The sequence below is a fragment of the Hyaena hyaena genome, unplaced genomic scaffold, assembly GCF_003009895.1.
Source record: "Hyaena hyaena isolate Hyena2069 unplaced genomic scaffold, ASM300989v1 scaffold_480, whole genome shotgun sequence".
Classification (NCBI taxonomy): Eukaryota; Metazoa; Chordata; class Mammalia; order Carnivora; family Hyaenidae; genus Hyaena; species Hyaena hyaena.
The window spans coordinates 213,441-238,304 of record NW_024081108.1 but is presented as its reverse complement, the minus strand read 5'-3'; the positions used below and the strand labels follow the sequence as shown (position 1 = coordinate 238,304).

General features: G+C 34.8%; 1 protein-coding gene across 1 annotated transcript in view; it reads left to right on the top strand.

Annotated features, from left to right (window-relative positions):
• STPG2 (sperm tail PG-rich repeat containing 2) overlaps positions 1 to 24,864 on the top strand; it is a 348,920-nt gene that overhangs the window by 204,932 nt on the left and 119,124 nt on the right. Inside the window, exon 11 of the mRNA XM_039254246.1 lies at positions 10,657 to 10,816. Within this exon, the coding sequence (XP_039110177.1) occupies positions 10,657 to 10,816 (160 nt within the window). The remainder of the gene's footprint in view (positions 1 to 10,656; positions 10,817 to 24,864) is intronic.

The following is a 24,864-nucleotide window of genomic DNA, read 5'->3' as shown; positions in this document are numbered from 1 at the left end:
CATTTTCTTTAATATATTGGAATGTAGATTTCCAATAACTCTAACAAAGACATTTGAAATTGTTCAATAAATAATACTTTTTAAAAAGAATTTATTCATCTTCCTGAAATGCATGGGGAAAAGATCTTTTTTATTTTTTTAAAGCCTGACGTTTCTTTAATAATGTTAGTAAATGATAGAGGACTCTATTCTGAGTTTTGGGTTTTTTTTTAATGTCTAATGAAGATATTTGTTAAATTATATTTGGCCCATAACCAAGTTACAGTTTTATGTCAGTCTTTGTGCTTTTTGTCATTTGAAACAGATGTACTGGTACTTTTTTAAACTGCATGTTCAAAAAAAACCCTGCATGTCCTAAAATTAATTTATTTCTGACATTGAAGATTATATTACTTTCAAATTATACTTGTAGTAGTTATTTGGGGAAAAATCAAGTATCAGCGAAATATCAGTATTTGTTAAGTATATTAATAACTAAAATTTACATAGTGCTCATCTATTTACCTAGCACTCTGTGTTGCACATATATTAACTCATTTAATCCTTACAGCAAGACTACAAGGTAGGAACTATTATTATTCCCATTTTATAGATGAGGAAATTGAGATATAAGATTTACCCATGGTCATATGATTAACACAAATACTGAGCCAGGGCTTGAACCCAGGCAACATAGCTTCAGAGTCCACAGTCTTTACTATGGATGGACACTAGCGTCAGTGCTTAGTAAAGACTCAGTACATTTTTTTAAGGCCAAAACTAAAATAGTGTAGCATTTAAAAACAGGATCACTGAAGCAGCATTTTGTTTATAATACAGGGGAAACAATATAACAAACTTTTGGAAAGAAGGGAAAGGAAGAAGTAAGGATATTAGCATTATTCTAGATGATCATTTTCTTGGTTCTTTATGAAGTTAAAAGATATTTTGGATGTTTGTAGATGGCTATAACCTTTATATGTGTGACTCTTAGAAACAGTGGTGATAGAACCCTTGAAGCTTTTAAATCTAATGTTTTATTCTGCCTATTTGTTTCTTTATCTATTCAATCAAGAAACATTTAGTGTCACTAAAAAAGCATCACTATTGAATTTGACACTAGGTATAAACAACTTGAACAATTCTAGTGCTATGTAAGCACTAAAAATCTGGAAGGAGATGGGATATTTAAAATATATTTCATTCATTAGAAAAAGATATTTATAGTAACATATGCAGAGAGTAATTTGGTTTCCTTCATTTCAAATGTACAGTTTGCCTTTTGCTATTGAGATCTATAAACTATGTGTCAGAACCTGGAAGATAGTTATTTGAGTGTATAGTTAACATTACCAGGACCCTTTATCTCTGTGTATAGGCAGCCTTCAACGCCTGTAGTTCCATTTCTCCTTTGTCTTAATTGCCTGTTTTCTCTCCTCTCTTTTTCATAGTTTATTCTTGTCTGTCATCATCACCTCTACTTTTCTTTGTCTAGATATAACTGTAATTATTATTTTATTTTATTTTTTAAGTTTATTTATTTTGAGAGGCAGGGGAGGGGCAGAGAAAAGGAGAGAGAGAGAATCCCAAGTAGGCCCCATGTTGACAGTACAGAGCCAGCCCAACATGAGGCTCAAACTCCCAAACTGTGAGATCATGACCTGAGCCAATACCAAGAGTAGGACATTTAACTGACTGAGGCACCCAGGCATCCCAGCCGAAATTATTTTTTGATGCAGGTAATGGAATGCTGAGATATTTATAGCTTACAGAAAGGAAGCCAGGATCATCTTGCCTACTTGTAGCTTACTGTGGGAGAGGCAACTCCCAAATATGAATAGTTCTATGACTCATCTCACTGCTAATGTCATAGGAAGAAGAGAAAGGAGAAAACACATCATCTGCACAGTGACCCACTAAATATTTCTGAGCATGACCTTCAGCAGCATCAGGGTGAGAGAGGCTTTGATGAGTAAGGTTCTTGAAGGCCTACATGAAGCTAATAAAATGGCTATGAATATAACCCAGTAATTCTGCCTTCAAGTTCTGTGGTATTTCAATAGTACAATCTTAAAATGATCCTTCTTTTTATATAAGGGGTAATTCTTGTGAAACTGAACATAACAGATGACAGTAGGAGTCATTTGATTTCAAAAAGTTTGAACATAACAAACTGATTAGAATTTTACTTGTAGATATTTCTCTAGGGTGAATTAAAATTTTCCCTACTCTCCTATTCACATTCAAACATCCCTCACAAATCACATTCAAAATTTAACTGTTTTAAGTTTTCTAATTTTGTCAAGATAATTTTTAGTGCCTTATCCAAATATGTCCGACGGGTTCTAGGAACAATTACCTTATTAAAAAAATCACTTACATTAACTTTCTTTTCACATTTAACTTACAAAAGAATCAACTTCTGGATTTGTATGGAGTTGATAAAACTTGAAGAAATGATATCATGTCAATTAGAACTATTATGACTGGCAATAATCTATGCCTTTTTTTCTTGCCTCTGTAACATTAGCATTTACAGGAAAAGAAAGGTTATATAGGCCATTTATGTTCATGTGTTTTATTTTAATCTGCTGAAATATACATTTTTTTCTGTAAAACCAATGTCAAAGGTGGTCCTGAAAAGCTCAAACATCAAAAATAAAAGTCTACTTTTAGTAGAATGCATCTCACATAAAATATTAATCAAATTTAACTACCTAATGATTTTGTGAAAGTTAGTCCTTCATCAGTATGAATAGATGTATGCTACATCATTGCTGAGATTTTAAGTTATACCTATTTTTACTAGAAACAGGAGCATCTTTAGAGAAAGCAGTACTTGAACAGTCTTTACCCAGCACACATTTATATTAAATGCTTATATGTGAGACAAATTTAGGTACTCTAGGATGAAAATACTTTCAAGGTATTATGGCAACCGTGCTGTTATGGGGGAGCTCAGTGATAAGTCCACACATGGGAGGGAAGACTTCAAGGTAGATACTGACATTTTCATTCACTCTCTCATTAGCTGATATAATTTCTCACTGATTAAAATATATTCACTGATCACTTACTGTGTGCATGGCACTTGCTGTCACTGGAAGATACAGTGATCAACAAAACAATACTTTCTGAACCTTCAAGAAGTTTACATACCCATGAGGATGAATGATATAGATGAATGATGTAAGAAGTAATTGAAGACTTATTTAATGGCAGGTGTAACAACTGCAGCAAAGTTAAGAGCGATGTGTCCTGACAGAGTGTCCCTGGAGACCTGACAGCTAATGGATTCAGGGAAGGTTGAGACCCACAAGATGAGCAAGAATTAGAGCACAAAGCCCTTGGGTCAAAATAACTTTTGAGTGAGATAGTATAATATCCTGGATAGTACTCTAGAAGTGAGGTATATTTTATAATTCTAGTACCTCAAAGGCAGAAAATTATTATGACTGAGATTACTAATTGCCAACCCCATATTTATTTTCCTTTTCTTCCTTACTAACGGAACCCAATTTTATTTAAAGAACAATGTACCCTGTTAAAACAACTGTTTTATTCAAGTTCTCTTATAGGGTAGTTACTTGACATACTTTAATGCAAAGAAAGCAAAAGTTATGAGATTGGGAAAGTCCTTCAGAGAAGACTGTTGTGTTGTTAAACATATTTTTGCCTTTTGTCCTTTACTTTCATTTCTGAAATGAGAATGTTATGGTTTGAGCTGTAATCAGTATCTTGAGAACATAAGGATGAGGGCTACAGTCTAAGAATGATACAGGAAAGGAATGCCTGGGTGGCTCAGTTAGTTGAACGACTGACTTCTGCTCAGGTCATGCATGATCTCATGGTTCATGAGTTTGAGCCCCATGTTGGGCTTACCGCTGTCATCTCAGGTCCCACGTCAGATCCTGTCCCCTTCTCTCTGCCTCTTCCATGCTTGCGCTCTCTAAAAAATAAATAAACGTTAAAAAAAAAAAAAAAAAGAATGGTACAGGAGAAAGCATGAAAGGGCTGAAATGTCCAATGCTATTGTGGTGCCACTATGCTCCTGGATTTTTAATGTCCGCTTTCTTTGAGAGTATAAAAGGAAAATTAATCTGCCAATATGTAAATAGAATCTTATTTGAGAAAGCATCAGGTATCTATATACCTTCTTCTTGCTTTTACATTCATGAAGAAAGAAATAGTCAAATAAATATATTTGTTTAATGAACTCTTTGTTTATGTGTTTATGCAATAAGTATACCATATACTTATTTTTATGTGTTTACATAAGTAAGTATATTTATATAATAAGGAACAGAAGAATTGAAAAGTGAAGGCTGTCACTTGTAGCTGGGTAATCAAGAATGGAAGAGGATCTACTTGAACTCCCATTTTACAGTTGTAAATTTGCCTTCACATTTAAAAAGACTTCTACTGCCAAAGATAGTTGTCTGAAAAATTTTCACAAAGCACTAAGGAACAAATGCATGTTTCCAGCAGAATTTTGTCATGTTTTAGTTCAATAACTTATTTGCAACTGTGATGCAAATGGTTTGAGACAGAGACCTAAAGTTTAAAGAGACAGTACAGTTATTTGTCAGGTATATTTTAGAACGCATAGCAGGATTGTTTTGGTAGTAAAGAAAAGAAAAGGATAAAGTGAGAGAAATTACAATGGTTATAACTTAAGATTTTTAGATATGGGAGAGGAAGGTGAAGAAAAGTAAATGCCAGCTTTCTATTTGCTGACCTGGCTAAATAAAGAGTTATTGTAGGTACGTAAGAAAGGATAGAGATTTGTGTAGTTGGGAAAGGGAAGATAATGAGTTTTATTTTAAGGCTATCTGAGGCTAATGAAATGCAAATGTCAGCAAACAACTACAAATTTGTGATTCAAGTGTGAATTGTATAATGTTACCTTAGAGAAAGTATGTGAAATCAGTGGTTTTATTATCTACGTGATTTTGTCCATCAGCACTTTTTGTTATTCTTTACTGAGCCTGAAGTATCATGGTATAGCTTACAATTTTAGTTCCTTTCATAAAACGGCAGTAGGGTAAAAACTCTTTTCTGATGTGTCAGGGGATTATGGCAAATAAAATCATTATTTTCTATTTTTGCCTATCATAAAACAGTATAATTTCCTATCTATACTAATATTATATATTATTATGTTTTTGTTCTAGAATAGTACTTTTTCTTTCCTAACTCATATTTATTTAAAATTTTTTAATGCTTATTGTTTTTGAGAAGGAGAGAGACAGAGTAAGCAGGGGAGGGGCAGAGAGAGGGGGAGGCACAAAATCGGCAGCAGGTTCTAGACTCTGAGCTGCCAGCACAGAGCTCAATGCGGGCCTCGAACCCACAGACCATGAGATCATGACCTGAGCTGATGTCGGCCGCCCATCCGACTGAGCCACCCAGGTGCCCCTCCTAAGTCATATATTTAAAGAGGCATATTTTCAGGATGACGAATGTTAGGAAAGATGAAAAATGGAAAGGGTAATGTGTTTGTAGTTATAATTTGCAATACGCAAAGCAAAGCTAATTTAATTACCATCTGAAATGCCTTTCTTCTCTACAAAGCCAAAGATGAAGCAACTTATATAAGCATATTGGTAAATTGCTTTAATCAAAGTTTTCTGCATATTCAGGCAAACGTCACTACATTTATGGCCCACATATTTTTTTCCTCTATATATTTGATTAAAGATTTTGATTCAAAGCTTTGATTGAAAGTTTCATTGAAGTCTGCTTAACTCAACTGATAGGACAAGCTTTATTAGAAAATAAATTCTTTTTTTTTTTTTTACAAATAGTTTATTGTCAAATTAATTTCCACATAACAGCCAGTGCTTATCCCCACAAGTGTCCTCCTCCATGCCCCTCCCCCCTCCCCCCCCACATCCATCAGTCCTCAGTTTTTGTCAGCATTCAAGAGTCTCTCATGGTTTGCCTCTCTCCCTTTCCCCCACCATTTCCGCCCTTCTTCTCCCCCTTGTTCCTCCGTCAAGTTCCTCCTAATCCTCCTATACGTGCAAACATATGATATTTGTCCTTCTCTGCCTGACTTATTTCGCTCAGCATAACACCCTCAAGGTCCATCCATGTTGCTACACATGGCCAGATTTCATTGTTTCTCATTGCCATGTAGTATTCCATGGTATAGATAAACCACATCTTCTTGATCCATTCGTCCTTTGATGGACACGTAGGGTCTTTCCATGTTTTAGCTATTGTGGAGAGTGCTGCTATGAACATTGGGGTACATGTGCTCCTATGCATCAGCATTAGAAAATACATTCTAGAGGCACCTGGGTGGCTCAGTTGGTTAAGTGTCCTACTTCAGCTCTGGTTATGGTATCACGGTTGGTGGGTTCGGGACTGCCTCAGACTGTGCTTATAGCTAGCTCAGAGCCTGGAACCTGTCTTTGGATTCTCTCTCTGTTCCTCCCCTGCTCACGCTCTCTCTCTCTCTCTCTCTCTCTCCCTCTCAAAAATAAATAAAAACATAAAAAAATTTAAAAAAAGAAAATAAATTCTAGTGATTTTCAAAAAAGTTTTTTTGTGTTTATTTAGCTTTGAGAGAAAGAAAGAGCGTGAGGGAGGGAGGGGCAGAGAGAAAGAGAGACACAGAGCTGAAGTAGGCTCCAAGCTCTGAGCTGTCTGTACAGAGCCTGATATGGGCTGGAACCCATGATCTGTGATATTAAGACCTGAGCTTAACTGACTCAGCCACCCAGGTGCCCCAAATTCTACTGATTTTTTAAATAATTATATATTTGGGATTTTAAAATAAAATTTTAGACTGGAGTATACTCAGATAGGTAGGAAATAACAGCCAAAACAACTTACCCAAAAAATGTAATGAAAGCTTATTTTAGCCAAAGCATAGTGATCTTTCTTATATTATGCTGTGAACATTGTATTTATATGTTTGTCCCTAGAAGCAGAAATGAAAGAAATGAAAATTGAAATGAAAGAACATTTATTTTATAACTTGAAAGGAGTAGTTGTGGTTTAATTACCCACAGTGTTAAGTCTAGTGCGCGGATTTCCGTCATACGGTTGGTTCTTGCTGTCAAGATCTGTTGTAGACTGCTGTGGGCTCATCCTACAAGTGACAGTTTGCCTGAGAAGTACAAGACTAAGATTCCAGTCTGTCTTTGTGGTTCTGCCCTTGTCACCCTTTTGAGTTTTGAGTTGAGAGCCTGAGAGTCTCATTTCTTCCTTTAGGTTCTACCCTCTATTCTAAAGTTTTCAGCTTTCCTCTTTAGCTTTCTACCCATCCAAGTTCAAAATTTGTCAAATACCTTGAAGAAGAGGCTTGTATTTGGGCATGAGGAATTTTACAGGGCTTCAACTTGCTTGACAGAATTGAATAAAGTCACAAAATGTGTGAAATGGTTTTTCTGAAACAAATGGGATCACCTGCTTTCCTTTGAAGCTGGTTGAAACTGTGGTTTGTTGTTGTTGTTTTAATTGCCTGGGGCATTGTCTGCTTGTGATTTTCAACAACTTAACTACTTTCATTTTTGTTATTGTTGTTTGTTTGGGCCTTAACAGACTAACAGCCTTCCCTTTAAATATCCAGTTAACATCTCTCCAGGCAAGGAAGGTATCACTGAGGGTTACAAACAGTTTTACACCTAATAGGAATAATAATGCTAATGACAGCAATGATGGCAATATAAGAAAGTTCTAGTGCTTGTTATGTATCAGATATCATTCTAAGAATTTTACATACATCAACTATTTTAATTCTGTGATTATGTTATTTTTAGGTAGGGCCTGGGTTTCCTAGATGAAGACGGACTTTAGATTTACCTTCAATTTGCATTGCGGCATAGCTTTTATTTTATTAGACATTTTATGACATTCTCAGTTTCTACTTAACTCTTGTTGCCTCTGTGAGCTGAACATAGCTTCTAGCACTGCCAGCCCCTCACTAGAATGGAATTTTTAATGCTCTCTGTTTCTTTGAATAATTGGCTGCCAGTTCAAAGTTTGTCATTTAAACCTATGACCTAGATTCATGTCCTAGCTAAAAAATTAGGCCAGGAAGATGCGAATCAGGCATTTTTAGTTTTTGGGCCAGAACTCAGATTCTGCTGTGAAGTATGTAGAATCTTCCAAATACAGGAGTGTAATACAAATAACTGGGTTAAAAAAAAAGCCAAAAAAAAAAAAAACCGCCATGAAAAATGTCTTTCATATCCACTCACCATGTGCCTTTCCTATTTTCTGTGATGTATAAAGGATCACCCAGAGAGATTTAATGATCTTAGCTACACATACTGTTTTTTCCTGAAAGGGTGTTTAGGACACCATATATAAGTATTGCTTAAATTATGGCTGTTAGACATTGTTTCAGATTTGTCTTACTAATCATTTATCTAGGAAATTGATTTGAAAAATCAGTCTCTTGGTTCAGAAAAAAATGAGAATTGAAGATGAGTAAGAAGAGCTTAGAAGCACTGATAAAGGACAAAAGCAGGGAGTAATGTTTTCAGAGAAGTGTAAATATACTGTAAGAACAGGTGATCATGAATAAGGGTAATATATTTTCACTTAATAAAAGAGCCAATGAATCTGTTGAAATTTAGGATAACCAGTTTGATGAATTTTCCTGGGTGGGAACACACTATTTTTGAAGAAAAGTGATCACTGATGAAGTTTCTTTCTGTTGGTTCAAGGCATTAAAAAAAAAAAAAAAAAAGATGCCTATGTGGCAGGAGCCATAGCCATCAATCATATAGACGTTGGGCACTGGAAAAAGGAATAGATGGTGACACCAGGCATGGTGTTCAGGAAGGAGTAACTGTAGTAGTTTCAGATAAGAAAATTAAAATTCATAGTAGGGACAATAAAGATCTTTGCAAAGCTTTCCTAAGTACTATTGAGTATGTTGTGTGCATTCACGACTTTTTTGTCCTTTGGCACTCTCTTCCACTTTCCTTTCACATACTCCTGAAGCAGCCCCCCAAAGATCCAGAAGTCATCTTTGGAGCTACTGCTGTTATTGCTTATCTTCACCCTTAGTAAATATTCCATTGATGCAAGCCAGAAAAAACAACTGTTGACCCTTCTTACTTGACGTTCCCATTGTGGCATTTGGTGTTTGACACAGGACTTAAACCAGAAATGTGAGATTTCATGTAAGAATCTCTCCCCTAGTCACGATCAGTACCCTGACCATATTTAGTGATTCTTTGGAAGAGGAAGATAAGGTTGTGGGGATCTGCCAAGGTGATAACAAGGGTATGAGAAACCAGAGAAAGTATGTTTTTTAAAGTATGGCTTCTAGGTGGACTTTAAAAGTATGATTTTGGTGTGCCTGGGTGGCTCAGTCTGTTAAGCGTCCGACTTCGGCTCAGGTCATGATCTCACAGCTTTGTGAGTTTGAGCCCCATGTCAGGCTCTGTGCTGACAGCTCAGAGCCTGGAGCCTACCTCAGATTCTGTGTCCCCCTCCCTCTCTGCCCCTCCTCTGCTTGTTCTCTGTCTCTGTCTCCCTCTCAAAAATAAACATTAAAAAATTAAAAAAACTAAAAGTCTGATTTTTCAGTATCCAAATTCGTTTGACTTATTTGAAACATTATAATACTACCCTGTTAGCCCAAACTCTGGTGGTTCAGTCTTGTTTTTTGCATTGAAATTGGCTTTTGTAGAATATTTAAGACTAGCTAATGCTGTTATAGAATTAGATACCAATCTAAGTATTTTACTTGTTTTAACTCATTTAATCCTCACAACAACCCTATGATTTTATGATGTAAATACCATTATTTTTCCCACTTACAAATGAGGAAACTGAGGATCACAGAAGTTAAGTGGGTTGCTTAGGGTCTCTAAACAGGTAAGGCACAGATATTTGAAACCCAAGAAGTCTAGTGCTAGAGTGCGCACCATAAGCCACAAGGGTCACCTTTCTACCAGTAAATCATTAAAACTTGAAAAGCTTGGTCTTTCTCCATCATAGAGATGAACAGATATGTTACATATAATATTTTCTATTTTAAAATAATTTGAGGAAAATGAGTTAAATTTTTTCATTGAAATAATTAGCTAATAGTTTACAGACATTAATTGTGCAACAAACATATGATATTTTATATTTAATTGAATTTAGAATTATTATTGTGGTTATTAATTTCCATGTGGTTTATGTTGATTAAAAATGTTAATATAACTGTAGAGCACATAAACAGCCATAAATGATGAAAGAAGAAGGCTTTTAACTTAATTGGAATCTATTAAAAATGAAATAAGCAGTCTCATTTGTAGAATAAGTAAAGTATGGTCACATAGAACAGTATTGCAGGGATAATTCTGCTGCTTATAAAAACAAAAAATTCTTGTTCTCATTCCTGTATGAAACTTGATTTTCATTATGAAATTTGAAAATGAAAATTTGATCTATATTATGAAGGCTATTTTTTTAAAGAATATGTGTCTAAGTACCATAATTGTATTTATATTACCTTAAATTTCGACAAGAAAATTTGCACTTTTATTAGGAGGGCATAAAGTTAGGGATAATCTTTTAAATTTCTTTTTTAAAAATGATTAAGAAAATTTTTATATCTTTCTACTTATGTCATTGTTTAGTGTGAACATCTATGCTACATAGTCTTAGATATATTCCATATAAGATATGTTTGCGCTCATCCACTGAAATCTTTTTCAGGACATTCCAGCACCTGGCAGCTATGATGTTCAAAAATCATATGAGATGTCCCAAGTTCAACATAAATACATGCCACCTCGTAGTTTTGTGGCTATGATGAAACATGCCTCCTTTCTTAGTGCAGCTCCTCGGTGCCTGGAGAAAGTGACTGATGGGCCAGGTAAGTACAGACTCTGTTTTTAAAGCTATAGGGAAAAAAATTTAAGGTTTCCATAATAAAACAGAAAATTATAAACATACCTTTATATTTACCAAACCTCTTAGAAAAAAGACTTCTGCTTTATTCAATGAAAGATTTTAGATTTTTTCCAACCATAAGATGTTTTTAGAGTTTTAAGTCTCTTAATTTTACCAAAAGAAATGTTATTGATTTGAACTTAAAACTAATAAAGTCATTTTCTTTTAGGGAAAAACCCAAAATTCTTAATATGCTAGAGTTGTTAGAGGAGAAAGGCACTTTACATTGCATAAGACACATATCATGTTAGTATCATGGAATTATTTTAATTTTTCTCAAGTATCAAGAAAACATCCATATAAAAAGATAAACATTTATTTGGGAGGGTTAAAATTCCAAAAGCAATTTTGATTTTCAAAATTGGGATTAGTTCAACTACTAATAATAGTTTTCTTAGACTAAAAATGAATGCAATAACTTTTCCTGGTAATGAAGATAAATCAGTTAAGTGTGTTATTTAACACAGGAAAACTAGAGAGAAAATAGGAACAATTGTTTCCATCAATAATTTAGAAATGTATTACCACTAAACAACCAAACTGTTGTAATGACTACTTATGAGAATTTGACGAGAAAAAAAATGAAACAGAGTGGAGAAACTCTTTCAAGGGTTTTGACGAAAAACCAAATTAGGGGCCTACAACCTGTCAGCCAATGAGAATACTTAGAGAGACTGCAATCCATAGAGGCTTGCCTTGTCTTTCACTGTTCTTTGGAGAATCAAGTATTTTGTCAATTTAAAGGTTCATTGTAAGTCAGATTTTAACTTTGTGTATTTTCTTTGTTTTTTCTCAACTTTGCCATACCATTGATGATTTTGTCAGGCTTTAGCTTTGTTATAAAGTAGAATTCGGGGCACCTGGGTTGATTAAGCGGCTGACTTTGGCTCAGGTCATGATCTCGTGGTTCATGGGTTCCAGCCCCATGTCGGGCTCTGTGCTGACAGCTCAGAGCCTGGAGCCTGCTTCAGATTCTGTGTCTCCTCCTCTCTCTGCCCCTCCCCAAATCATCCTCTGTCTCTCTGTCTCTCAAAAGTAAATAAACGTTAAAAAAATTAAAATAAAAAGTAGAATTCAGACACCATTAGTGTCCCGACCACACTCAATATGTGGTCGCCCAGAAGTGGTGCAGGGAAATTAGTTCTTTGAAGTTCTGGTCCTATCACAGTCACCGTCACCAAGCACAATCCAATAATGCATAAATATCCATTTCAGGGTTTCTTGAAGTAAATTATGTTGAACTTCATATTTTCTGAAGATTATTTTTTCTCTCAACCTTTACCATCTCTCCATAAAAGTTATTGTAGATGGGATGTATAGGTTAAGTGACAGTTAAGTGTCAGGATTAGCACTGTGATTTTTCATTTGGTATTTAGCCGAGAGCAAGTAAATTCACTAATTGTTTTATTAATTTCTATTTTACAAAATTCAGATAATATTTGCTACCTACTTGGCTCTCATGAGAATACTAAAGATTAATAAGGCAATTTCAAAGTCATTTTCAGAAGCTCTGAAGCTCCTTAGAAGTATAAAATCTTATTATAATATGAAATATGTTTCTTGTTTTCCAGCCAACACTAGCTTCCGAAAGAATTTGGGAGAGGGTAATATCTTCCTCATGAAGACAGTTATTATGTGGAAGTCAAAGACATAGTGACTGTCAAAGTCACTACACAACTGTAGAGTAGCCAGATTGCTAAGTGAAGAGAGTTTATCACAGCAGTTAAGCTAATCATCCATCAAGTTTGCCATCCTGCATCTTAAAAGTAGCCTTAAATTCAAAGAAATGATAGCAGAAATTGCATATGCCTCTATAATAAACACATTAGAGAAAATGGATTTCTGAAGCTATTACTTGATACCATGATGTATAAAATTTGATTTCCTCTGAAATGTGCACATACTGTAGTAATTAGAATTGTTTATTATTTTAAATTTAATCTATTTAAGGTATACCATCAAAAACATGTTTTTAAATTCAATAGGTGACTGGGGCCAATTCAGTTAATTCAGTTAATATCCATGCTTCATTTTGGTAATTGAAAATTAACCTCCATTTCTCCTAATTCTCTTGCATTGATCCAATCAAGGGAAAGATATTCAGGCATGATATTATCAACTCTCTAAATAGATTTCTCATTTTTTATTGACTTTTCAGTCAGGCTAGGCTAGGGTTTTTTTTTTTTTTTATGAATATGACAGAGAATTCTTGATTCTTTTTAAAATATACATAGTAATATGGTTTTCTGCTGTAAAAGGAGAATAGCCCATTCTATTTAAAATTCTTAATACCATCTAAATTTTCCTGGGAGTACCATCTAAGTAAACATATTAAGTCTTGTGATTTATATAAAAAATATTGTTATATAATAAAAATATAACAGAAAGAGAAGCCAATGGATCTATCCCATTTACAATTGTACCAAAACCCATAAAATACCTAGGAATAAATCTAACCAAAGAGGTGAAAAATCTATACATTGAAAACTATAGAAAGCATATGAAATAAATCAAAGAAGATACAAAAAAAATGGAAAAATATTCTGTGCTCCTGGATACAAAGAACAAATATTGTTAAAATGTCAATACTTCTCAAAGCAATCTACATATTCAATATAATCCCTATCAAAATTACATCAGCATTCTTCACAGAGCTAGAACAAACAATCCTAAATTTGTATGGAACCAGAAAAGACCCATAATAACCAAAGCAATCTTGAAAAGGAAAGCCAAAGCTGGAGGCATCACAATCCTGGTCTTCAAGCTCTATTAAAAAGCTGTAATCATCAAGACATTATGGTACTGACACAAAAACAGACACTCAGATCAATGGAACAGAATACAGAACCCAGAAATGGACCCACAAATGTATGGCTAACTCATCTTTGACAAAACAGGAAAGAATACCCGATGGAATAAAGACATTCTCTTCAGCAAGTGGTGCTGGGAAAACTGGACAGTGACATGCAGAAAAATGAACCTGGACCATTTTATTATACCATACACAAAATAAACTCAAAATGGATGAAGAACCTAACATTAAGACAGGAAGCCATCAAAATCCTCAAGGAGAAAGCAAGCAAAACCCTCTTTGATCTTGGCCACCGTGACTTCTTACTCAACACGTCTCCAGAGACAAGGGAAACAAAAGCAAAAATGAACTATTGGGACCTCCCCAAAGTAAAAAGCTTCTGCACAGTGATGTAAACAATCAGCAAAACCAAAAGGCAACGGACGGAATGGAAGAAGATATTTGCAACAACATAGCAGATAAAATGTTGGCATCCAAAATCAATAAAGAGCTTATGAAACTCAACACCCAAAAAACAAATAATCCAGTGATGAAATGGGCTAAAGACATGAACAGACACTCCTTCAAAGAAGACATCAAGATGGCCAACAGACACATGAAATGATGCTCAATGTTACTCATCATCAGGCAAATACAAATCAAAACCACAATGAGATACCACCTCACATCTGTCAGAATGGCTAACATTAACAACTCAGGCAACAACAGATACTGGCCAGGATGCGGAGAAAGAGGATCTCTTTTATACTGTTGATGGGAATGCAAACTGGCACAGCCAATCTGGAAAGTAGTATGGAGTTTCCTCAAAAAATTAAAAATAGAGCTACCCTATGATCCAGCAATTGCACTACTAGGTATTTATCCAAGGGATACAGGTGTTCTGTTTCAGAGGGACACATGCATGGCAATGTGTGTAGCAGCAAAATCAATAATAGCCAATGTATGGAAAGAACCCAAATGTCCATCGATGGATGAATGGATAAAGAAGATGTAGTATGTATATGCAATAGAGTATTACTCAGCAACCAAAAAGAATGAAATCTTGCCATTTGCAACAACACGGATGGAACTAGAGGGAATTATGCTAAGCGAAATTAGTCAGTCAGAGAAAAACAAATATCATATGATTTCACTCATATGAGGACTTTAAGATACAAAACTGATGAACATAAGGGAAGGGAAGCAAGAATAATATAAAACAAGGAGGGGGACAAAACGTAAGAGACTCTTAAATATGGAGGACAAACAGAGCGTTGCTGGAGGGGTTGTGGGAGGGGGGATGGGCTAAATGGGTAAGAGGCTTTAAGGAATCTACTCCTGAAATCATTGTTGCACTATATGCTAACTAACTTGGATGTAAATTAAAAACATAAATTAAAAAAAGATACAGTGATAATAGTTCTGTTGGTTATATATTTTGTGACAATTTTTATCCTATGAATAATATTTCACATATCTTAGAATTAAGAGTGAAGTGTTTTTTCAAGAAATAACAGGTGTTGGTGAAGATGTGGAGAAAGAGATCCCTTTTACGTTGTTGATGAGAAGGCAAACTGATGCAGCAATTCTGGAAGACAGCATGAAGATTCCCCCAAAAGTTAAAACACTTACCTTATGATCCAGCAATTTACCCAAAGGATATGAAAAAAAAAGGATACATGAACCCTCATGTCTATAGCAGCATTATCTGCAATAGCCAAATTATGGAAAGATCCCAAATATCCATCAACTGATGAAGGGATAAAGAAGATGTGGTATATGTATGTGTGTGTGTGTACCCACGCGCACACATGCGCACGCACACACACCCATGCGCGCACACGCACACACACACACAATGGAATATCACTCAGCCATAAAAAGAATGAAATCTTGCCATTTTCAATGACGTGGATGGAGCTAGAGAGTATTATGCTAAGTGAAATAAGTCAACTGGAAAAATATAATACCATATGATTTCACTCATTTGTGAAATTTAAGAAACAAAGCAAATAATCATAGGGGGAAAAGAGATAAACAAGAAACAGTCTCTTTTTTTAAATTTTTAAAAAAATGTTTATTTTTGAGAGCGAGAGAGCACATGAGTGGGGCAGGAGGAGAAAAAGAGGGAGACACAGAATCTGAAGCAGGCTTCAGGCTCTGAGCTGTCAGCAGAGTCCTATGTGGGGCTCAAACCCACAGACCAGAAGATCATGACCAGAACCAAAGTCAGAAGCTCAACAGACTGAGGCATCCAGGCACCCCAAGAAATAGTCTCTTAACTATAGAGAACAAACTGATGGTCACCAGAAGGGAGGTGGGTGGGGGAATGGGTTAGATAGGTGATGGAGATTAAGGAGTACACTTGTTGTGATGAGCACCAGGTGTTGTATTTAAGTGTTCAATCACTAAATTGTATACCTGAAACTAATATACTATGTATTAACTGAAATGTAAATAAAACCTTTAAAAAATTAAGTGTTTTTTAATCCTGTCATTTTTCATTTAAACATTGGTAATTTTTCTTTACCTTATTACAATAGGAAGGACCTTTTGGAGTTATATGTCAAATTCTTTATAATTCAGATAAAATTACTTTGTGTTATGTGTGTATACACATATACACATAAATGAAACTATAAAATTGAATTTATAGAGCATCTTTTGCATATTTGTTCCTTGAGTCATGACATTACTAAGAACTGAGTGGTTTGCCTTATAGAACTTAAAGAATATGTATATTATTAACCTTCTACCTATAAATAGAATAATTGGAAAATTAAAGCATTACTGAATATTTTACATTTATAGTTAAATTGTTAAGAACTGAGGTTGATAAATGATATATTATGAGTTATGAGTTTGGTTGATAAATGAATAATATTCTTATGTTATTTACCAACTTACTGGACATTCATTAATTCACTCAACATTTTATAGTGATGTATTTATTTCAGATTGTTTTAGAACTTTTATTAACAGCATGGAAGTGGTTTTGTTTTATTCATAAATGAAGTTTTTCATATACTTTAGAAAGATAAAATTTATTTTCATTAGTCTAAATTAAAGAAGGAAGTAGTATATTTGCAATCACTATAGGTTAGACCATTAAATGTTGTTTAACCAATAAAAACACATTAGAAAAATTTTATGCAGAAATTATTAAATGAGGTGCATCACAGTATAAAGCAACCTATTCTTATTATGCCAAGGTTTAATTCATAGCAATGTGAATTTTTTTGTGATTGGTCCAGCTCAGGCAAAGTAAAATTTTTGTTAAGTGAAAAAGGGCTTAAATGTTACTTAGGCACTCTTATTGACCTGGTTTTGGATGTTTAGAGAAGGGAAATACTCAGCATGTTTATTTTTATTTAAATAATTGTATTAAAATGTTTATTTTTGAGTGAGCGAGAGAGAGAGAGAGAGAGAGAGAGAGGGAGAGAGAGAGAGCGAGCATGAGCAGGGAAGGGGCCGGGGCGGGGGGAGATACAGAATCTGAAGCAGGCTCCAGGCTCTGAGTGGTCAGCACAGAGAGCCCAGTGTGGGACTTGAACCCACAGAATATGAGATCATTAGATGAGGTGAAGATGAACGCTTAACCTACTGAGTCTCCCAAGCACCCTGACAGCAATTTTAAAAAGAAAATGAATGAAGGCACCTGGGTTGCTCAGTTAGTTAGGCGCCTGACTTTGGCTCACGTCACGATCTCTGGGTCCTTGAGTTCAAGCCTCATATCAAGCTCTGTGCTGACAGCTCAGAGCCTGGAGCCTGCTCAGATTTTGTGTCTCCCTCTCTCTCTGCCTCTCCCCTGCTCACGCTCTGTTTGTCTGTCTGTCTGTCTGTCTCAAAAAGAAATAAACATTAAAAAATGAGTAAGAACATTGTGTGTGAGAAACTGGGGACTTTCACACAGCATGATAGAAGTATAAATTGATAGGGGCGCCTGGGTGGCTTAGTCGGTTAAGCGTCCGACTTTCGCTTAGGTCATGATCTCGCGGTTCGTGGGTTCGAGCCCCGCGTCGGGCTCTGTGCTGACTGCCAGCTCAGAGCCTGGAGCCTGCTTCAGATTCTGTGTCTCCCTCTCTCTCTGACCCTCCCCTGCTCGTGCTGTCTCTCTCTCTCCTAGAAATAAATAAAACATTTAAAAAAAAAAAAAGAAGTATAAATTGATAGCAGTGATCTTCAAAGGCAGACTGGCAGAATGTTTCAGATATATGCCATTTAACCCCCAATCCTACTTCTGTGATTACCCTGGGGAAATAATTACTGATATGCCCAAAGTTTAAGCATCAAGGAGATTCATCAAAGAACACTAGTAATGAAAAGTTTAAAATGTCCTAAATGAAAGAAAAATGGGGTTTAGTTAATTCTCATACATCAAATGGATAGAGTCCTGTAAAAATTTTTAAAATGGTGGATGTATTTAAACCTGGTAACAATAGAAGATTCATTTGTTTAATCATTTAACAAATAGGCACTTAGGGTCTCTTATGTATTAACTACTGTTCTAGCGCCTTATGATATAGCAGTGAACAAAATAGAAATGTTTCATAGAGTTTAATATGAGATTTAAGAGACATTTAATGGATTAGACATTTAATAGAAGAAATAGATCAATAAATTGATAGATGAAAGAAAGCAAGGAAAAAAGAAAGAAAAAAGAAGGAATGCCAGATGACTATGAATGCTGAAGAAAAATAAGAGAGAGAAAGAAGAATAGCGGTTCAGAGTGGGTTGAGCAGAGTTTCAAATAATGTTATCAGGGAAGACTTTACTGAGAAAACAGTACTTAAGTAACTATCTTAGATTTGCTGAAGATTTTGTTTTGCTTTTCAATTGTTTCCTCTAAATGAACATACATTGCTTTATAGTAAGTAAAAATTGTTTTAGGATTTTAAGTGGAAAACAATTGAACTTTAAGGCACAATTTTTATTAAAATCAAATAGTTAAATGAATGAAAGATTCTGCAACAAATGCAGCATAAAAGACATTTGAAGGCTGATGATAACAGGTACTGACACTTATTTTATGTAGAAAGTATAGATTATTTTTTATGAAAATAACATTGTGATTTCTGCATCACACTCCCATAGGAAATTATTTCAGGAAACAAATATAAGTTACCTTAGAAGTTAATTGAACATCTACCATGCTGATAGTTTTGTTTACTTTTTCAATAAACATAAGTAATACTTTTGATATAAAAGTCAGTGTAGTGTGAAAACTAATTATTTATTCTATTTTCTCAGTGGTTTGTAATATTACAGCTTCAGAAATACTATAGTGTCTATCAAAATGCAGTTTATCCCTCTTGGTGAGTACGTTAACCTACTGCAATAAATACATAATTTTTGTTGTTGCTTTTCTGTAGCTTCCAGAAATGCTCCTGGGATGTTAAAATGCAAGGTAAATCTGAATATAGGCAAAAATAGATCAGATCAGTTTTGAGGATTTGTTGATTCTACATTTTTTGCAGAAATATTATTGAAAATGAGCCAATTTTATTCATTTCAACCTCAAGTTAATTTTATTTCATTGGGCACTTTATATATATTTCAAGTAAGTTCTCCTTACTTATATATAATTTGAACATGATCATATTTATTAATAAACATATATTATAGGCAGTATTATCCTATGCATGGTATATTGAATTTTCAGAATTATTTCCTTTTTTTTGGAGGCTGTGGGAAAAGTTTCATTTGAGAAGTAGAGAATAAGTATGCAGGAGTAGGGGTTGGAAAGAACTGGTATATAGTATTTTAGAACATAAAGGATAATATAATCAAAGTCTGACATGGAGTTATAGCCTTAAAGTAGAAAATGGTGTAAAAGTGTAAAGAATAATTGACAATATGTGTATTTTATATAGACAGATAATATATAGAAGAGATCTTATCTCATACATTTTGTGGGTATAGCATTATGTAATGGAGTGAATTATAAATTGATAAAACAAAGAGGCCACACCTTAAAAAATTACATTGGCTTGGAACTAAGAAGGATAGACACAGTATATAAAATAAAAAGAGGGCTTTGGACTCTCACATTTCTACAGATGGGAAGTTGGCTGAAAAACCACCTCATTGCAAACATGGCTACTTCTTATATAAAAAGAAAGATAACTTAGAAGACAGAACCAAAAACCCACAGAATGGAGTCATGAAACATATTGAACAATTCCTAGGAATTAAGATTGGACCCTAATTTAGGAACTGACAACATGTACTTCACTGATTTGAAATGCTGTGAGCCAATGACTGCTAAGTCCGTCCTGTTTTTCTCCGTTTGAATAACTGTATCGATAGCTTTTATCTTATGTCTGTTCTACCATTAGGTTATAGGTTATCTGTGGGCCTGATAAGTTGTCTCTTTAGTTCAAGGCCTTTAGATCGAGAAGATGGTATTCAAAGAGTTGTACGGAAGTACTAAAACAGAGGAGTCTCATCCACAGTGGAATCAGAATTAGATGACAAGATCCTGAGATTCAAGTTAATGCCACAATGGGTTGAAATTTGGGAGTCTTCACAGTAGGGTTGCTTGTATTTTACATATGGGAGATATGAAATGTAGCCAGAGAATGGACTATGGAAGATTGTGCTTTCCAAATTTTGCCACAATATATTCTGTATTATATGTTCCTCACACAGTGCAGTATTGACACTGTTCTCATTGAGTATTGGAGTTTGTTTCCAATTCCATGGTGGACTTTTGGTATTGCTTCTGTAGTATATGGCAAAAGAAGTGCTATGAGACTGCTGAGACTAAATCATAGCATTTGTGGATGGTCCTCTCAGAATGGTCTACTCTTGAAACTAGCCATCCTGCAGTGCCTTACCAAGCATCCAGGAAGAGGTCCATGAAGAGGAAATGAGGCCCCCAGTCCTAGCTCATGGGCAACCTTCAGCACAGACTAGCCCACCTTGTAAGTGAATGGAAGTGAAAGTGGAACCTCTACCCAGCAGTCAAGCTGCCCCAGCTGACACCATACCCTGTACTGCTGAGATGAATCTTTTCTTCTGAGTCATGCTTAAAGTGCATGAATTTGGGCAAAATAAATGATTATTGTTGTTTTAAGCCATAGTTTTGAAAGGGTAGTTTCTAATGCAGCAATAGATGACCAGAATAGATTCTAAGCAGAGAAAGGGGACAAATGAAGGCAGATAAAGTTAGTTCTAAGTAAAAATGTGAAATAATTGGATGGGTGGGCAAGACCAGTCTTCAGTATGGGTCTCAAAGGTGATGTAGTTTAAGAATAAGAAGTTGAAGGGTACCTTGGTGGCTCGGTCGGTTAAGTGGCTGGCTTGGGCTCAGGTCATGATCTCACAGTTCATGTGTTTGAGCCCCATGTCAGGCTCTGGGCTGACAGCTCAGAGCCTGGAGCCTGCTGCAGATTCAGTATCTCCCTCTCTCTCTCTGCCCCTCTTCTGCTCACTCTCTGTCTCTCAAAAATTAAAAAAAAAAGTTGATATTCTGTGTAATTATTAAGTTGAAGGTGTGTTCATGCCTACAATTGAAGTTGAATCAAGATTAAGGTTAGAAAGTCTAGGGTGAGAAAGGCTATTAACAGTAATATTAAAGTATTTAAGAAATATTTAATAGGGTAATGTAATAAGATGATCCATGTTCTGAGATCATCCAAGAAGGTGGAAGAGAACATTTGGGTTGGGTAGATAAAAGCCACAAAAAGGAAGATGGCTCAATTAGATAAATTAATGATTAAAATAAACGTGTTATATTTGAATGAAAGTTTTAAGTTTTCTGGGCATTTCATATCCACTACCGGATTATCACAACTATCTTATTAGTTTTGATTACTGTCCTTATTTATAAGGCAGAAAACAAACAGGCATGTAATTAAAAAAGAAAAGGATAAAATTTGCTCATATTAACACAGATAGAAAATAGTATAAACAGAAATAAGACCCAGATGGTTCAATTTTTTTCATTCATTCATTCATTCATTCATTCATTCTAAAAATGCTTTTTGAGCACATAGTATGTCTCAGGCACTGTGCTATGACTAAAGGAATAATACTCAATCCTTGTCTTCAAATCCCTTATATCTAGCAAGGGAGAAAAATTAAATTTTAGGGGTGCAGTTAAGTGGTATTAAATACATTCATAATGTTCTACCATCATTATCATGATCTATCCTCAGAACTCCTTTCATCTTGTAAAATTGCAACTCTATGCTCATTAAACAATAACTCCCTACTACCCTTCCCCCCAAATCTCTACAAGCCTGAGAGGGATGAAGGGCCTACCATGCTGTAGAGAATGTGAAAAAAGAATTGAGACAATCTTCATACTGTCTTCCCTCATATATAGTATGAGAAAGTGAATCTTAAGGGAGAAAGCAAAAACAAAAGATTATGGTGGAGGGGAGGGTTGATATGAACTTTATTTTGTTGTAAATTTAATTCTGAAAAGCAGCCAGCTGTATCACTTGCCAAAGTTACTACTCTAGAGTCATGTCTGGTTACAGATTCACCAGTTTCTAATTGTTGGTTGAAAGAAATCTAAATGCACCAGTTATAAGTAGTGCTAGTCCTTGAAATGTTGCCCCTACATGAAAGGGCTTTATTGACCATATTGTGATATTAGCATTTGGGTAGGGGGAGAGGTTTAGGAAGAAAGGAAGGAAAGATGGGAAAGGAAGGACGAAGATAGATTTTCTTGACCTGGTTGAATGATAATAAAGTGTAGAAATGTGTGTGTTTGTTGGAGAAGGTATATTTCTTCTAAGTCCAGGGAATATAACCATAGAAATCAGGAGAATCAAAGGATACATTGTTATTAACTAAATAACAAGAAGGCAGGATAGGGAATAGGGAGAGATAGGAAAAGTGAAGATTGTGATATTCTTGAAGTGGTTCTACTTTAAAAAAAAATTATGTTTATTTATATTTGAAAAAGACAGAGACAGTGTGAGTGGGGGAGGGTCAGAGAGAGGGAGAGGGAGAATCCCAACCAGGCTCTGTGCTGTTACCACAGAGCCAGATATAGGGCATGAACTCATGAAACCATGAGATTATGACCTGAGCTGAAACCAAGGGTTGGGTGCTTAACCCACTGAGCCACCCAGGCACCCTGAAGTAGCTCTACTTTTTATTTGTAATTATTACTGTTTTTGTGGTCAGAAATTATGCTTTTGCAACTATTAATTTTACACCCCAGGAATTAGGATATCTAGTGTCTAACTCTAAGTTTAATCATTTCCATGTAGGTTACTGTTGCAGATGAACACATTAAAAATATGTTTCAATCAGATAGAACATTCTTTTCTAGCAAGCCATGTGTTGTTACACAGCTGTTCTAAAATTAAATTAGATTTCAGACACTTGGAACACAGAAAAACAACTCTTTCTGTAGTAGAAGATATAATAAAAGTTTTTAAATAGTTCAATGTAGATAACTGTTATATAAAATGTATCTGGACAATGCAATAAATTTATTAAAACAACACTGTTATGATAGTTTTGTAAGGTAGCTTTACAGAAAAATTATATTATCGAATTTGTTATACTTAATAGAACTGCATTTCAATTAAAACACTTAGCAATTTACTTGTTCTTTTTGAAATATTTCAAAACCCATTAGTGTGTCAGCGACTTGGCATTGCTCTCTAATTGCAATAGATTTCAAGTGATAAAAATTGATTTTTTTGTACCTTACTTTGAAGAGTCAGCATTGGTTACCTGAATACATTACAATTCTCTTAAAACATTATTCCATGTTGTTAAAAGTTTTCGTTTCTGAACTCGAGATTATATTTGCAGACTTTTTCCTTCAGTACAGAATGATTTTCATTTTGAGGAAATGTAATGAAATGTGGAATTCTTAGAAATGTTACAATGTTAAAATATGTTTTAAAAGTCTACTTTTTAGATATAAAGCCAAATTATACCAACATAGGTCCATCTCTAAGCATTTTGGATATCCTATGTAATTTTTATATAAAGATACTACACAGCAATAACAGAGGTATCAAATTTATATTCCCAGGAGACAATAAAGCCTATGGCTTTACCTATTAAAACTTGTTTCATTACAATGTTATGGAAAAGTACACAAGTTATTAGTTTCTATCTCAGTGCATTTTTATGAATATAACTGCCCATATAACCATTATCAAGAAGAAACAGAACATCCTTAACCCTTCCCCTAATTCTCTCCTAGTCACTAACCATTATTCTGGCTCCTGTCACCACTAACGGTTTCTTTTCACTATTTTCAACATACGTGTAAATTGAGTAATAAAGTGTGTACTGTTTTGTATATGACTTCATTCTCAACCTTGAATGGACTATAAACCATTTTGTTTCAGGCGGCAATCATTAGTTCATTATCAGTATAACAACGTATCCGAGCTTTTTTATCCATCTTGCTACTGATGGAAATTTCGATTGTTTCTAGTTTAGTGCTTTTATGAAAAATGTTATAGTGAACATTCTTGTTGATATATATTTGGTGCATATAACTATACATTTCTCTTGATTTATATACCTAGGAATTGAGTTCCTGGTCATAGTGTCTGGTGTATGTTCAGGTGGATGTTTTAGTTTCTTCCAGTATATGTAGTGATTTATATTCCCACCAGTAATACATGAGATTCACTTGCTCCTCAGTCGCACCAACTTGTAGTGTTGTCAGTGTTTTTTCTTTCAGCCATTCTGGTTTAGGAGTATATCACTGAGGCTTTATTTTGCATTTCCTGATGACCAGTGAAAATTTAATCATTTTTCAAATGTTCTTTGGCCATTTGAATATTTTTTTAAAAGTGCCTTTTCGTGTCTCTTTTCTATTAGATTGTTTATTATTGATTAGTAGTTCTTAATATATTATGGTTATATTTGTTGGCTATACATACTGTAAATACTATCTCCCCTGTGATTTGTTTTCCAGTTTCTTAATGATTTCTGTTGATGGACACAACTTCTCAATTTTAATATTAACTCCATTCATCTTTTCCTTAAAGTGTTTGCTTTTATATCTTGATTAAGAATTATTTCCCTATCAGGGCACCTGGGTGGCTCAGTTGGTTGAGAATCTCTTGGTCTTGGCTCGGGTCATGATCTAACAGTTCATGAGTTGGAACTCTGCATTGGGCTCTGTGCTAATGGCACAGAGCCTGCTTGGGATTCTGTCTCTCCTTTTCTCTCTCTCTCAAAATAAA